Below are 15719 nucleotides of genomic sequence, written 5' to 3' on the forward strand. Positions count from 1 at the left end.
CTCTCTCTCTCTGTGGGACCTTAATTGCCAGGCTCACAGCACAGCACAGTGTAATCAGGGAGTTGCGGAGGTCCACACACACACACACTACCACCACTACGGCTAACGTTCACTGCAGTCTTGGTCGTCGTCGTCGTCGTCTCGGCGGAGCGCCCCTGGGGGGTGAGCGGAAATGGACCGTGAAATGAAAAGCGAGCCTAGTGCGAGAGCGCTCAAAGACACACATACACAGACGTAACCGTTCGGTCGTTATCGGTGCGGAGGATCACACTTAGCAGCACCGGGGAATGGACCTTATCACGCCGGACAAGAGCGCACCGTGCGGGGGGAGGAGGGGGTTTGCGTGCGCGTCAAGCCAACAAGGGAAGGAACAGCAGTTGCGAGTGCGTGTGTGTGTGTGCGTGTAACTGCCAACCGCTAAACGGTTGAATTTATGAAACAATATGTTCCACTCGATGAACCGCTTCTCGTTCGGTTTCCGTGGTGGCGTCCAAGGGGGTTGAAGGGGTTGGGGTTGCTAGTGGTTCGATGCGTACGTCACCGGTACCAGCAATGGTGGCGGCGCCGGCAGCAGCACCGGAATTTGCTGAATTCTCCATGCATTGCAAAAGCCAATCTCTCGCAGGGCACCTTAGCGCATTAGCGCGCACATTGATAGCTTGTCAGAGAGAGAGAAAGAGAGCGCGAGAGCGAAAGAGAGCGCGGAGGATCGAGGAGGATGATAAATTGGAAAGCTCCCGGAAATTCCCGATCTGTCCTGCGAGAAATTGGCATCTCAATTTGGAGCGGATTAACGATGACGACGACGGCGACGGTGATGACGTTCCCGCGGGACTATTAATCAAAGGCAAGGCCCAGCCAGCAGTCAACGGGCACAATATGGGAGCGGTAATGCACACACTGACAAAAGCAGCGAGAGGAAAAAAGGTCACACTATCCAAGGCAGTCGGAATCCAAGGCGTTAATCCACCTTTCTTGCAGGCAGGGCCCCGAAACACCCGAAAAAGGACACGAAGGCGAAAGGAGCAACCGGCAACGGCACCAGGGAGGGCGCACACACACACACACACACACACACACGCGCGTACAGCGTATGGCAGCGGTGTTCCGGATGGAGGAGATGACCTTTTTGCTTTTTACCCCCCCCCCCCCCCCTCAGGCTCCTACCCCGCAACGTTGGGTTTCGCTTCACTGCGTCACCGTCGCCGCTGCCGCTGCCTTCTTTGCGCCTTTCTTCCTTTTTCTACCGCTAGGTTTTTTCTTTATATCTTCCCCTTTCTTCCTTTTTCTTCTCCCTTCCTTCCGTGTACCGTGCTTTTCTTGCGTTTTCATCTTGAGGTCTTTTGAGGTAGGGGCGCTTGCTGCTGTTGGGTTGCCAATACGCGCCTTTGGCCCTTGTTCTGTTTCTCTGTGCGTCGCGCGCCGCGCCGCGCACCGCGCGCGTCATTTCGTAATTGCTTCCGGCGAAGATTAAAACATCTTAAGAGGCGAGAAGTGGAAGATTAATTAAAAAGTTATGATTGCAAAAATGTGCTGTCCGTGCGTCTTTCCCTTCCTTCTCCTCCGGTTGCTTCTCTCCCTCTCTCTCTCCGTCGGTTTCCGACTTTCCGGCCCATCTCCGGTTGACTTTTCTTCGAGGCCGTTGACGGGACGGTTGCCCGGGGGTTTTTTTTCTTCTTCTTCTGTTGTTGCGTTTCGTTTTTTTGTTGTTGTTTTCTTTTTTGTTGCTGATGACGATGATGACTGCTGCTGTCATGGCATTGGCTTTTGGCGCTCGATGAGCTGCCTGCTGCTGCTGCTGCTGCTGCTACTATTAATATACGAACGTCGATGGCTTTGTTTGCTCCCTAGCATAAGCTGCAGCACCCTTGCACCCCCTCCCCCGGACAATTGTCTAGTGGCGTGGCGTGGTCTAGTTGACTTTCTGGACCTCTGAGCCCGAGAGAGAGAGAGAGAGAAGGCTCCCAGTCCAGAGCCATCGCAGGTCGATGCAGCAGCCCCCTCTTAGTGGTGGCGGGAGTTTTTGTTGTTGCACCCCCATCCCTGCTGGCGTCATCATAAACGCCAACCCTCAAAACAGTCCTCAAACAGCAGCAGCAGCAGCAACGAAGTCATCGTTACCGTAAACGACGGACGTCATTTTGTATCACACAAGCACCCTCGCCCCCATCCCCTCGACTCGATGACAACACCCTTATCAGAACGGCTCTTGAAACAATAGACCAATCCGAGGAGAACGTCCGTCCGTCCGTCCGTCCGGCAGTTCAACAGCCAATCAAGCGGAACCAGCAGGCGGCGCAGGCGCTGGTTTCGTGGATTCGAAGACACCCCCACCCCCTCCCCACAACGGAAAACCCCCTATTTCTCACTGAAACGAGCAGCCCTCGGTCCGTCAATTTTGTAGCCGTCGCCGCCGCCGTTGCCGGGAGCTATTCCAAGGGAACAGCAGGGGGGGTGGTGTGCCAACCTTAGCACAGAGACGCGTCACGACAGAACCCCCCTCGCTGCTTACCTTGTCAGATTGCAAGATGGCGCATGTAAATGAGTCCTCGCTGGCTGGCTGGACGGCGAGCAAAACGGTTAGCTTGTACTTGGTGCCCCAAACCCCACGGAGGGGGTGCAGAGAGAGAGAGAGAGAGAGAGAGAGAGAGAGAGAGAGAGAGAGAGAGAGAGAGCGCGCAAGAGAGGGTGGTAATAAGGCAATTGCGTGTTGCTTGAGCCCACCACCGGTGCACCACAAATTGCCAATCGTCCGTCCGTCTGCCTCAGCGGACCAGCGGCCCAGCAGTGGTTCGTTAGAGCCACGGCAGAAAATGGCGCTTATCGATGCCATCTCGCGGGGGAGCGGCCGGGCGGCCGGGCGGGGATGACGGGGTGCTGGTTGGTTGCTAACAGGCAGTTTGCGCTGCTGCTGCTGCTGCTGTTGCTGCGTTTTGCGCTGATCGTTTCGCTCGTGATTTACAAATCGTGCCAAAACGGTTCCGTCACCGTGCACGTTTTGCACCCCTTTCCCCCTCCCCCCCTCCGTTTGGCCCCGGAATTCTCGGGATCCGGGCAATTAGGGGAGGCGAGTGCTCTCTCTCTCTCGTTCTCTCTCCCCATGGCTCCATGTCTCACGGTTTCGCGCGCAGTGCAGCGTGAGAACCTGGTTGGTCCGGGTCCGGGGTCCGGGCGAATACAAAATGGTCGCTCCGTCGACGGGGGATGGGGGTGGTTCGCTAATTAGTCACCACCAGTTTCCAGTGGCCGATCCTGGTTCGATGGTGGCGACGCTAACGTGAAGCGCCTTTAACGCACCTGTACGTGTCACAGACACAGACGCATTGCGCAAGGGATGCGGTGCAGAGCGGTTTGGAACCGATCTGGCGTCAATCATCCCTCTCAACGGTTCACCTGGCACCCGAGTAATCGGATCGCTCGATCGCTCGATCGCTCGATTCCGATCCCCGGGGGGATGATGATCTGGATCTCGTCTCGGTGCTCGGTGTCAATTTGCGTGACTCCTCCACACACACACACACACACACACAGCTCTATCGGGTGGAGTAATCCGATCGGCGCTCGCGCCGTGCGAAACAACCCGGCCTCCCCGGGAGCCCGGGGAGCCCGGATTGGCGGATCGGATCGAGCGCGCGATTCTCACGACGCCGGCGACGCCAGCGACTGACGACGCTCGAGGTCGCTGCTCCTGGGAAAGATCCTGACTGATCATCCGGCTCGCTCCGGGGAGGGGGTGGGGGGATGCATGAAATTCGAAGCGATCACCAGCACCCGACCCGGACATCTTCCGGTTGGGGTGGCCCCAGTCCCGGCGGCTCTCACGAGCCGCAACGAATCGTCTTCCGCGCCGTGTCGAACCCGTGTGTGTGTGTGCGGACTTCCGGGCGGGGTGGGCGGCGAGGATAACCGTAACCGATGCCCGCGTTACGAGGAGGAGCACCAGCTAGCCAGCGAGAACCACCAACGGAACCGTCACTAACCGGCCGACCGAGCCGTAACCAATCCAACCGACGATAGTGTTCCGCCTGGCGTGGCCTGGCGTGGCGTGCTTGTTTGCTTTGTTTCGATTTCTGATCACACACATTAACTCAATTACTCTGTCACACAGTACTCCATCCCTTCACAAACTCTCTCCTCTTCTTTCCAGTCTTTTTTTTCTCTCTCTCTCTCTCTCAATCTGGCTGTAATAAGCAAAACAAAAAGAATGGGAGAGAGAGATATAAATGAGAAACAGAGCAAACACCGGGACACCCCCTACCTTACTCCACCGAGTTCGAGAAGGGGAAGGTGGAAGGAATGGACAGGATCAGGTCGTCAACGCCAACGCCGGCGACATTATGTTGTCAACCTCGCATCGACGCATTAATCAATCTAACTGCACTGCAATCAGTCCGATCTGCTGCTACTGCTACTGCGGTTTGGGTGAAGGGTGAAGGGGGGCATTATCATCCCCTAGCGAAAGGGGGGTGCACTTCGAACAACCCTCCCGGACTGCATATGGGAAGGACCGTTGCACTTTGATTGCACAACAGAAAGAAGAGAGAGAGAGAGAGAGAGAGAGAGAGAGAGAAAGAGAGGGAGAGAGAGAGTGAAAATGCCACCCCCCGCCCTTAGTTTTGATACATCAATCAGCCAACAGCAGCAGCAGCAGCAGCAGCGGTGTGGAATGCAAATTATGTAATTTCAGCTTTTTGCTTTATTGGCTGACTCGCCTCCTCTCCATCTTTCTCTCTCTTTCTCCGTCTGCGCGTGCGTTTGTCGTCAATAGCCGGGTTTCGATTGTTGATTTACCATTCCCCCCCCCCCCCCCCCCCCCCTCTCGTTGAGCAAAATTGTTATTTGAATTATCATTACAGCTCGTCAAACCTCGGCGATTGCCGATCGGCGGCAGAAAGCGACGTTCTCCGGCCTCCGGCTTCCCGGACCTACCTGCCTGTCCAACCAACCAACATGTATGTATACCTTCCCTCCCCCCCCTTCCGGACTCCCTTTTCGTTCGTTTGATCGCCATTTGGAGTGCCTGGCAAAGAGGGCAAGCGGTCTCCCGATTGATGCATGGATTTATCGGTTTTGCGGCTTTGCTGGCTGGTCTGGGACAGGACAGGACTGGACAGAGCACGGGCACCACGGGACAGCTGGCCCAGTGTGCCAGTGTCTCCTTCCTCCTTTCTTTCTTCTCCGAAAGTAAGAAGTGCAGTAGCGGTAGCGGCTTTCAGGCTCTCTGCTCTCTCTCTGCTCTCTGCTCTCTCTTTCATGGCACAGTGTAGCAAGGTTCTGGCCGATTTACCCTGGCTGGCGGCTTGCATTCTGTCGTAAAACCGTCGCTAGTTTAGCGTCCAGTTAAACTGTCATTTGAAGCGCTACAAATCGGTGGCCATTGCCATGCACTGGATGCCACCAGATTGCACTCAAAACTGTCTTCTTCTTCTTCTTCTTCAATCAGGAAATTCAATCACAGCACGGCTATTGAATCCAGCTCTAAAACTGTCAGTGGATCAAAAAAACCACAAACGTGCACGTCACACGTCATACAAACGTTAGACGGCCATTTGCCTCCATTGTTTTCCTTCGGTGTTTTTCGGTGCGCGATCCATTTGTCAAGCCACAAACGCCAACCATGATTAATTTCTCGATATGTCTGTGTGTGTATGTGTGTGCGCGCGTGTGTGTTTGCTAATGCTAATGCTGTCAACAGCCAAGTGCTCGTTCAGCTGTCAAATCGCGATCTGTTTTCTGTTTCGGGTTTCCAATTTTTTTTATTCGCTACTATCCTCTCCTCACAGCTCTCTCTCTCTCTCTCTCTCTCTCTGCCTCTCTCTCTCTCTCTCTCATTATCGCAACAGCACCGTCTGCTGATCTTTCGGTTTAGGTCGCAACCGATTGAAGTACCGTGGAGTGGAAAAAGGTCATCACCGCCAAGGGCCACATCGAAATCGTGTGGCCATAAATCGTGTGGCCAGAGCGCGTGTGAAGTGTGTGTGTGCACGAACCGGGATCCCTCCGCCTCACCTCGCCGGTCGCTCGCTAATTTGAATTTGATTTATCGAGGCATCGTCCGCGGTACTAAACCCCGGGGACCGACCGCAAAACCGGAGCAATTAGAGGAGGGCTTGGGATGGGTCTACTAGGGAGAGAGAGAGAAGGAGAGAGTGCCGGGTTTGTGGTGCATGCAGATGCAGCATTGCCAACGGGGGCCCCGTTAGGCGTCCTCTCATCATCATCATCATCGTCGTCGTCGTCGTCGTCGTCAGCGGCGTTCTCACGCATCCGCGCGTTCGCGATCGCGAATGGTGCTTGCGGTGGTTACACACCCGCAATACGAACACCTACAATCCCCCATTGTGTGTGTGCGTCGCGTTGGTAATTAGAAAGGATGTGCTCGGTGCTCGGAATAGGAAATGCTATGCGTATGCTCTGCTTGCTTGCTGGCTGGCTGCGTGTATCGGGGCCGTCACCACCACCACCACGGACACCACGAACACCGCGGACGCCTCTGGTTTTGGTTTGGTTTGGCGCGAACGCGAACCAACAACCCCGGCAACAACAACAACAGCAGCACCAGCAACACAAAACTATGCAATAAAGTTTTTCCATCCCACACACACACATACACACACACACACACGCATACACACACACACACGTGAGGCACATGCACATGGTCATAAAAAGCAAATTAACAGCAAAACTAACAAATTTATTCATATTCATGCTGGGTCATAAATTTGCATATAAACCATAAATTATGCTCGTTCCTGTCTACGCGTGTGTGTGTGCGAGAGAGAAAGAGAGGTGCCCGGGTCCCCTAGCGGGGCTAGACAAAGAGATGGACCCCCGGGAGTAGCACCACGGACCGGAGCGGCGACCGACCGACCGACACTCTCCAGCCGCACTTCCGGGCATTCCGGGAGTCCGGGAGGGTTTTGGTTTCGCGCGCGGGCGCGCCAGCTTTTGCGCGCGCGGTCCCCATTTTATGCTGCTATCCAATTTCGGAATGTGTGTGTGTGTGGGTCTCTCGGCTCTCTTCGGAGAGCAGAAGGGCGCGTCTCGCGCGCTCTGTCGCCTCAGCAGCCCTATTGAGCCCTTTGAATGGTTGGCTGGCTGGGCTGGACTGGATGGATGGATGATGAATGGCCGCCGCTCGCTCGCTCGCGCGCGCTATTTATTTAATTTTAATGATCGCTTCCAAAGCTTCAGCGCGTGTGTGTGTTCCATTGTGTTGCTAACAAACGGGAAATGAAAAAGGACCCCGGCGTTGAGAGGCGACCAAAGCGAGCGAACATATCCTGGTACGACCACATAAACACACACACACACACACACACAACGCGATCCATATTCTATTCTTGCGCAGGGACGAAGGATGAGCGAAGGTGTCCTGGTGGTGCCAGGCCAGCCCGCAGGATTCGCTCTCAAGCCAAAGGCCGATGCCGATTCATCGCGCGCGCGCGCGTGAGAGAGAGAGAGAGAGAGAGAAAGAAAGGGGAGGTGATGCTAATTACTGGTTTTCAGAACCTCCTTCGGGGCCGGTTGATGGAACGAGCTGGTGATTGATGTGACCACTATCGGCCGCTGCCGCCGTCGCCGCCTTCGACGCCGGATCGTCGGGGCTCGTTGGCTGGCGCCGGAAGCTGACTCGGCAACAATCGGCAACAACGGCTCACGACTCCGGCAGGCTAGGCAGGGGGTCCTTGTAGCCCGGTTCCCCGGTGAGGTGTCTGTGTGTGTGTGTGTGTGTGACTGAGCGGAGTGAAATGCGATTAAGTCGGTCGCAACGGATGCTGCTTATGGGCTCATTACGGGCCTCGCTCAAAAGGTGAGTCCCAGGATCTGATACAGCCGCTGACACAGCGTCTCTCTCTCTCTCTGCTCTCTCTCGCTGTCTCTCGCTCTCTCTTTCTTTCTCAGTGGTTGTCTTGGGTGCCTGTAATTGGAAAACTAGAAACCCCTCTTTCTACACACACACACATACACACAATGAGTTTGAGTTGAATTTTCCGCGGCTTCCGGAGTGCTGATCAGTTCCAGCCACTTTCATTCTCTTTTTCTCATTTGCCTCCCTGAGTGTGAGTGTGTGTGTGCGTGCTAGTGCTCTCTCGCTCTCTCTTTCTCTCTCTCTCTCTATCCCTTTGTTCTAACCCGCTTACTTTGCTTCGCACGCTCGCGCCGCGCCGTCGGATCTGTTTGTTTTAATTCGATTTGTCACTTCCGGGGTTCCGGGTTCGCGGGGGTGTGAGGGGGGAAGATTCCTTCAAACAAACGCGGAAGGTGTGAACCAAATTACCAAACCCAACCCCCACCCCCCTCCCTTCCCTTCCGCCACCGAAAAATCAATCAATTCAAATTGGGAGGTTGCTGTGGTGTGTGTGTGTGTGTGTGTGTGTGTTTTTGGTGCCACTTACCTTCGGTTCTGGTACCACGTCTTGACCTGGGTGTCGCTGAGCCCGAGCTTGTTCGCCAGCTCCATCCGGTCCTGCACGCTGAGGTACTTCTGGCGCTCGAAGCTCTTCTCCAGCGTCTGCAGCTGGTGATCGGTGAAGGCGGTGCGGGCTTTGCGCTGCTTTTTGCTCAACCCGGGCGTACCGCTCAGCCCCAGCCCGTTCTTGATGCTGTTCCCGTCCTCATCCTTGCCACCTGTTGGAGGAGGAGGAGGAGCAGGAGAAAGAGAGAAATGATACAAACACAAACATTAGCGACATTCGATGAAAGAATCTTTTGAGAAGCGTTTTGAGAGGAGAGAGAGAGAGAGAACGAGTCTTACAGGAGGAGGAGGAGGAGGAGGAGGAGGAGGTAGGAGTGAGCTACGCAGAAGAGAGGGTGCGAGGTCAGGGAAGCTGCATGCCTTCCTTTCACTGTGTTTGCCACTTCAGCAATCGCGTTATGAGAGCAGATCCTTGCACCCCCCTTGCAACCCCCTCCCCCGAGGGAGGGTTTTTCAAGGACGGACGGATCGCGCTACTATTAATCATCGCGAGAGAGCGAGCGGCATCGTGAGGATCGGTGCCAAAAAATGACATTTGACGCGACGCGACGCGACGCAAACCTGAACGGTGAGGTAGGGCGTGATGGGGTGCGTCACTTCTCAAGCCCCCCTGTGTGTGTGTGTGTGTGCACACACGAGTGACAGCTGGCACAGCAGGCTGACGATGCTGTCACCGCCACGTAAAGGACGCGCGAACGTCACGTCAGCAACAGCAGCAGCAGCAGCAGCGTCGGCAACCGGTGCTGCTCTATATTGTAGGACCCCAGGCCCTGGGTGCCCCGGTCAGGCCACCACACAAAGCCAGAACTGAAGAGTCATTGGACACACACACACACACGCTCGCACACACAGACACAGACAAAGCGGAGCCAAGAGAATGTGAGACAGAGAGAGAGAGAGAGCGGATATCAATTATTGGTGGGAAATTGTAATGACACTGCACTTTGTCCTCTCTCTCTTCCCCTCCGCCCCAATCTTCCTGCGACCGTCGAGGATCTTTCCCATCCTTCCATTCCCTGGTGGAGTGGAAAGGAAGGGACGGGAGGGGGGGTTCGCTTAATTATGCTTTTAAATATTTATAACAATAATAACAATCAACGTCTCGTTTCGCGCTGAACAAGAGCAGCAGCAGCAGCAGCAGGAGCAACGGCGCGCCAGGAGGTAAGCGCTGTGTGCGTGTGTGTGTGTGTGTGTGCCCGCAGGACCTTCCGCGCGCGCGCTCGCGCGCCCGTCTGTGACATTTAAAAATCTATTAGACGCCATTACGTCAGCAGATTTCTCGCTCGCTCGCTCGCGCGCGCCCATTACTCGAGTACTCGATGAGCTGACGGTTTCTGCTGCTGCTGCTACTGCTACTGCTGCTGCTGCTGTTACGGCGACGCGAAAGTTGCGCGCCACCGGAAAGCGGGTCGTCGGAAGGAGCCTGTGGTCCGCCGCCACCGCCGCCACCGGTTTTTTTGGTGCCGTTCGCTGCGTTTGTGTGCATTGGTGTTGCACATCGGTTGCACAGCGCGGCGCAAATAGCAAAGGGAGCAGCAAGGCTTGCAAGGATAACACCCCATTGGAGCGCAAAGACGACAGAGGAAAATGTAGCAAGAGTTGCAGAAGTGCAACGTGGTGAAAGGCGGAGAAGCTTCCTTCCTCGGCCAAGATTGAGTTTCTCGACGACGAAGAGGACGTCGAGGATATCTGGCTGGCCGCTCATCGCCACCTTCATTATTGAGATATTTTAAATATCTAGCAGCTAGCAAATGGCCAGCCCTGCCATTACATATTATATTACCACTGCCTTTGTCTGCGTGTGTGTGTGTGTGTGTGTGTGTGTGTGCACTTGGATGAATGATAAATATTGGCGCAACACCCAACGCAACGCCCGGGGAACGTCAGACAAAACCGCATAGGCACGGGACTGCGAAAGGGTGCATGGGGGGAGGGGGGATGGCCAGGGGTGAGGGATTGCCATTATCAGCCAGCGGCCGCTCCACTGGTGTGCCGGTTGTTTTTGGCGAACCGGCATCTCCTTTTCGCCATCTCATGCCGGGCTAATTATCGGTTTTATCGATCCTGGTATTGGTTGTTGTTGCTGGTGGTGGTGGTGGGCTTTTGGCCTTTCGATTCGCCCTTTACCCTCGTTTCTTCTGCTCCCTCTTGTTCCCTTACTGTTGCGTTTGCCTTTTTTTTTATTATTAATTAGTTTCACGAGCCCTACCGGCCCGGCACTGCCAAACCAATTATCCGAGGGGGGGTGGGGGGTGGGGGGAGGCGCTGCACCCCTGTGCTGCAGTGACTGAGATTAGAAGGTAAAAAAGGGAGGAATGGCGGGGGTCTTGCAACGGGTTTACTCTTGATTGCCACCCCATTCACCCCCGCACCCCCTCCACCCCCGTCCACCCAGCACACACCAGCATCACTCGTTCCGAAACTGCGCGGGATGCACCCCGGGGTGGGGGGGGAATGACAGTGTTCTGCGGTGGCACGCAATGCACCCTCTACACACCTCCCTCTCCCTCCACCCCCACCACCACAACGCTCATCTCGGCGTCGAGCCGATACACTGCAAAGCCTCAACCTCAACATAATCATAATGATGAGGGTTTGAGCCCCGGCTGCTGCTGATGAACGCAACGGGCAACGGTTGATGGCGTTGTTGACGATGAAGGGTGTATTGCGGAGCTAATTTAGCCTTTCAGTTGCAACAGCAGCAGATCAGGAAGAGAGAAAGAAAAGAAGGAGAAGGAGAGCGAACGAGAGAGAGAGAGAGAGAGAGCGAGGCACAAACAGTAGTCACTCACACACACACATACACGCGCGCGGGGCTCGACTCGACCGACTGTCGACGACGGGGCCCCCGTGAGGTTGTTAAGTTGTCGGTAAACTCTACATAACCATTATTACATATCATTACACCTGCACGCTCCACACCCCCGTGCCCACACCACCTTCTCGCCCGCGCAATGATTGAGCGATACCGGGCGGGGATGGGGAGGGGAGGGGTCCTACCCACCCCTTCCACGCATACACACACACACACCAATGACGCAGAGTGCAGTGCAGTGGCACATTTGCATTTGTAGGAATGCAACCATCATCATCATCATCATCATCAGCGGCAGCAGCAGCAGTAGCATCAACGTCGGCATCATTATGAGCCACGCAGACCAAACCGCAGGTCCTCCCCCTCCCCCTCCCCCTCCCTGCAAGGCGTTGAAAAGGTGGCTTCCTCCTCCTCCTCCACCTCATCATCCATCACCTCTCGTCGAGGCTCAGGGAAGGTTTCGTCCATAAAGATCACGCCAGTCACCGTGGCTCACACACACACACACACACATGGAGGGGGGGGGGGCATCTATTGGGGGTCTGATAATCTACAATTACCCGTCGGTGAGATGACACATGCCACACACACACATACCACCAAACGGGCCATTGCAACTGCACACCAACCGACACACACACACACACACAGGCATGTATGCATGCATGCACGCAGCGGAACACTTAAAAGCCACTGGCAATAATATGGTGCCGTGATTGATCGGAGCGTGATTGGCTGTTGTTGTTGCTGCTGTTGCTGCTGCTGGAATTGTTGGAATGTTTTTGGGGGGGAGAGCAGTGCATTCGACGCCATTGTTGTGGTGGTAGTGGCCAGTAGCAGCAGCAGCAGCAGCACCAGGAATGCGGAATGCGGAGCGCGCGCGCACTAGATATCGATGGACGAACGAATTTGCGACGACGATCGACGGATGTCCGTCCATTTTTGGCGGTTCCAACTGGGGGATCAATCAACACCCAGCGGGTTTTTGTTGTTGTTGTTGTTGTTGTGGTGGTGCGGGTCCGTCGTTCCGCGCTACCGTATTTACTCGATTCGATTCGATTACCAGCTTTCGGAGTTCGTTTGCGGAGTTCTTTGTATTAAGGGAGGGGGTGGAGTAGGAGGAGAAGTAGTACCCCCCCTCTGTATCCCTATCACGCTAATCACTTTTCGTCGCACTTCCTCTCTGTCACTTGTCACGCAACGGCCGTTCGATAATTTGGTTAACTCGCTCTCGTTGCAACCCCCTCCCCCCCCCAACACCACCCCCACCCCACGTTTCGTTTGAGCTGCGGTGAAATCGGGCTCATTATATGTCTCCCGGCCCCTCATCGGTAGCTTGTCATTGTTGTGTGTGCTGGCGCTTTTTGTGCCTCATCCCTTTCATCCCCGCCACCCCCTCCCCTTAAATCCACCCGTTTTATTGGTTTTAATTTCATTTGAAAATATTCTCTCTTTCATCAGCGCCACAACAAAAGGGCCACGGTGTTGCATGTGGCTCTGTGATTGTGTGTGCGTGTGTGTGTGAAAATAGGGAAATACATTTAAACGAATTAGATGCGGTTTTCCGGGTGTTGTTTACCTACGATGGCTAAGGGTGACGCGCGGTGGTGGCGAGGGGGAGAGGGGGGATATGGGACACCTTCGACACACACACACACTAGCTACCGCTACAGTGCACGCAGTAGAGAGAAACAGTGACGATTACGATTTTAAATAACAATCAACCCCGCACTACACTAACTACAGCAACAACAATGCATCAATCCGCTTGAGGTGCGGAGGGCTGGGGGGGGAGAGGGAGTCCCGTGGGGTTTAGTTTTGGCTGCACATTTTTAACTTAAAATAAAAGTGTGTGTGCAGAGAGAGAAAGAGAGAAACAGAGAGAAAGAGAGCAAAAGGGTGGATTAGGGGTGGCTGCCAAATCGCTTAATTTGTTCCATTATTATTCTTCTTTTGGTTCTTCTTCTTCTGGTTTCTCTTCTTCTTCGTTCTCATGCTTGTGGCTCCCCCCCATTTCTCCTCATACGTGTATGTATATCGCTATTTTTATGATCGTTTTATGGAAATTTAACTAGAACAACAAAGTGTTCTGCCACCGTCGTGCCACCCGCGCCCGAACCGAAGGGTTGCGGTTGCGTGCTGCTGCTGCTGCTGCTGTACCGCTATGTCAGGCAGGCCCGAGCCCGAACCCGAAAGAGCTGCTCGCGTGACGCGGGGCGAGCCTCAAAATACGCAAAAGCCAACGCGCGCCACCACCGGGGCCGGAAGTGTTTCGGTATTCATGCGGTACATAATTCTTCCGGTTCGCCTCGGAAAGTAGGGAACCGAGAGTCGGGAGAGGAGGGAGCCTATTCGGTGGTTCGGACCGAAGCAAAAATGATGGGGATGGTGGTGATGTGTCGAGCAAATATGTGTTACACCACGCACTACTTGCATTGTTGTTTGCTCAAAAGGCGATGATGAGCCGTGCCTCTGTGTGTGTGTGTGTGTGTGTGTGTGTTTGTGTGTCAGCAATCGGTTTAGCATTCCGGTAACGGTGCAGAGTTAAGAAAAAACCTTCCGCGAGCTTATGCGACAATCGTTTTGATCGAAAACTACGGAACCACGAAACGTCATCCATGTCATTGGCACCCCGACGTTGTGACGTCAGAGGACGTATTCGAACCTAGACCTAACGCACATACCGTGCAGTAGTAGCTTATTAGTAACCGTTCTTTTTTTTTGTTTTTTTGGTTGGTTGTTGGTTGTTGGTGTTGGTTGGTTGGAACGGTTCGGGTTTTCTCTTGCTGCTCCTCCTCCAGAGCTCCCCGACTAACTGCTGTTGCGGCTACTGCTGATTCTTGCGGTGGCTACTGCTGCTGCTACTGCTGCTTTGGGTCAACTCGTTAGCGCGAACGGCGGCACCGCGCAAAACAATAGTGGAGGGGCGTTGCCGCGCGGGTTGTGCCGGGATCGAAAATGTGTTTTAAATTACAGGGCTACACGAGGGCGGTGGCTCACACACCCAAGGAGGGAAAGGGGGTTGTTGAGCGGGGGTGGGGGTGCTCCAGCAACCCCCGTTATGGCCACGGTCCCGGCTTAAAGTCCCGCGATCGGTGCGCGAATTAGCAGCACAAAGTGTGGAGGGGGGAGGGGGCGGTTGTCAAAGGAACCTGGCTGGCTGGCCCTGGCTGGTTACCGGTGCGATTGCCTCGTTCGCTCGCTCGCTCGGTCGGTGACGACGCGCATTTGATGCGATAGTAATCTAACAAAAAAAAACGAACGAACCGAAAAACTCGTGTTTCCACTCCATTCCTTCTGTGGCACGGGGGGAGGAGAGGTTGGGTTTTTCCGGGCTTTCTTTTCCTCTCCCTCTCCCTCTCTCTGTCTCTCTGTTCCTCCCAGTTTGCGGTCCTCGGTTGGCTACCGATTGCGGGTTTGACCTCTTTTGTCGCCACCGCGCTACCCGCGGCTAAGTTCGGCTGTTAATAGCTACTAGTTAGTTAGTGGAGTGGTTGACAGCAACCGCTACCGTTCCGCGCGTTTGCCCAACCGGTAAGGAGAAGAGGGGGCATTAGATGTCCTTTCTGCCGCCGTCGCCTCAACGAACGAAGCTCCTCCGCGTTCAATATCAAAAGTCACAACACTATGGTTGCGAGTGTTTTATCCTGCTGCAACTGCTGCTGCTGCTGATGCTCCTATGATCTGTTCTGTGTGCGTGTGTGTGTGTGTGTGTGTGTGTGAACGAGAACGAACAGTGGAGGGGGGACGATACGACGCTTATGTCTCGCGGGCGCATAACGATGATGCTGGATGCTGGCACACAAGTAGCGAGCTCGCTCACGCGCGTTCTCTCTTTCTCTCTCGTTTTTAGTGCAAACACACACGCACACACACAGAGTGCAGTGTGTAGGATGCTGGGGTGACACCTCTTTGCTCTCGCGCGGCATTCAGAGCACCGAAGAACCAATCCTGGTTTCGCATTCACAACCAGACTGGTGCCTCTCCTCTTTGCTCTCTCTCTTGCTCTGTCGCTCTCTCTCTCTCTTTCGCTCTATTCTCTATGTCATCGAAAGGTAAGCACAGGCTCCTCCCGTAGCGATGCGCGTTAATTTACGATGATGATCTCACGGGAGATCAGCAATCGCTGTTCGAGAGAGAGAAAGAGAGGGCGAGAGAAAGAGAAGGCACGCGCGCGCGCGCGAGAGAGAAAGACTAATACGGCAACGGAGTCCTTCGCCACTTAAAAGGCTGGAATAACTGCGGGTAAAGTGATTTGCGGGCCACTCTAAGTGGCACTTAAGTACCGAGAGTGATAGAGAAAGAAAGAGAGAAAGAGAGAGAGAGAGAGAGAGAGAGAGAGAGAGAGAGAGAGAGAGAGGTGTGAAAGCATCGGCAGAACTTTCTGCGATTGGAAGTGACAAGGTGCAGTGTCTTCCAGAC

The 15719-nt window shown here is 54.6% G+C and overlaps 1 protein-coding gene across 1 annotated transcript in view; it reads right to left on the reverse strand.

Annotated features, from left to right (window-relative positions):
• Positions 1-15719, reverse strand: part of LOC125957723 (homeobox protein B-H1) — a 37762-nt gene that overhangs the window by 1949 nt on the left and 20094 nt on the right. Inside the window, exon 3 of the mRNA XM_049690649.1 lies at positions 8403-8634. Within this exon, the coding sequence (XP_049546606.1) occupies positions 8403-8634 (232 nt within the window). The remainder of the gene's footprint in view (positions 1-8402; positions 8635-15719) is intronic.

The sequence above is a fragment of the Anopheles darlingi genome, chromosome X (assembly GCF_943734745.1).
Source record: "Anopheles darlingi chromosome X, idAnoDarlMG_H_01, whole genome shotgun sequence".
Classification (NCBI taxonomy): domain Eukaryota; kingdom Metazoa; phylum Arthropoda; class Insecta; order Diptera; family Culicidae; genus Anopheles; species Anopheles darlingi.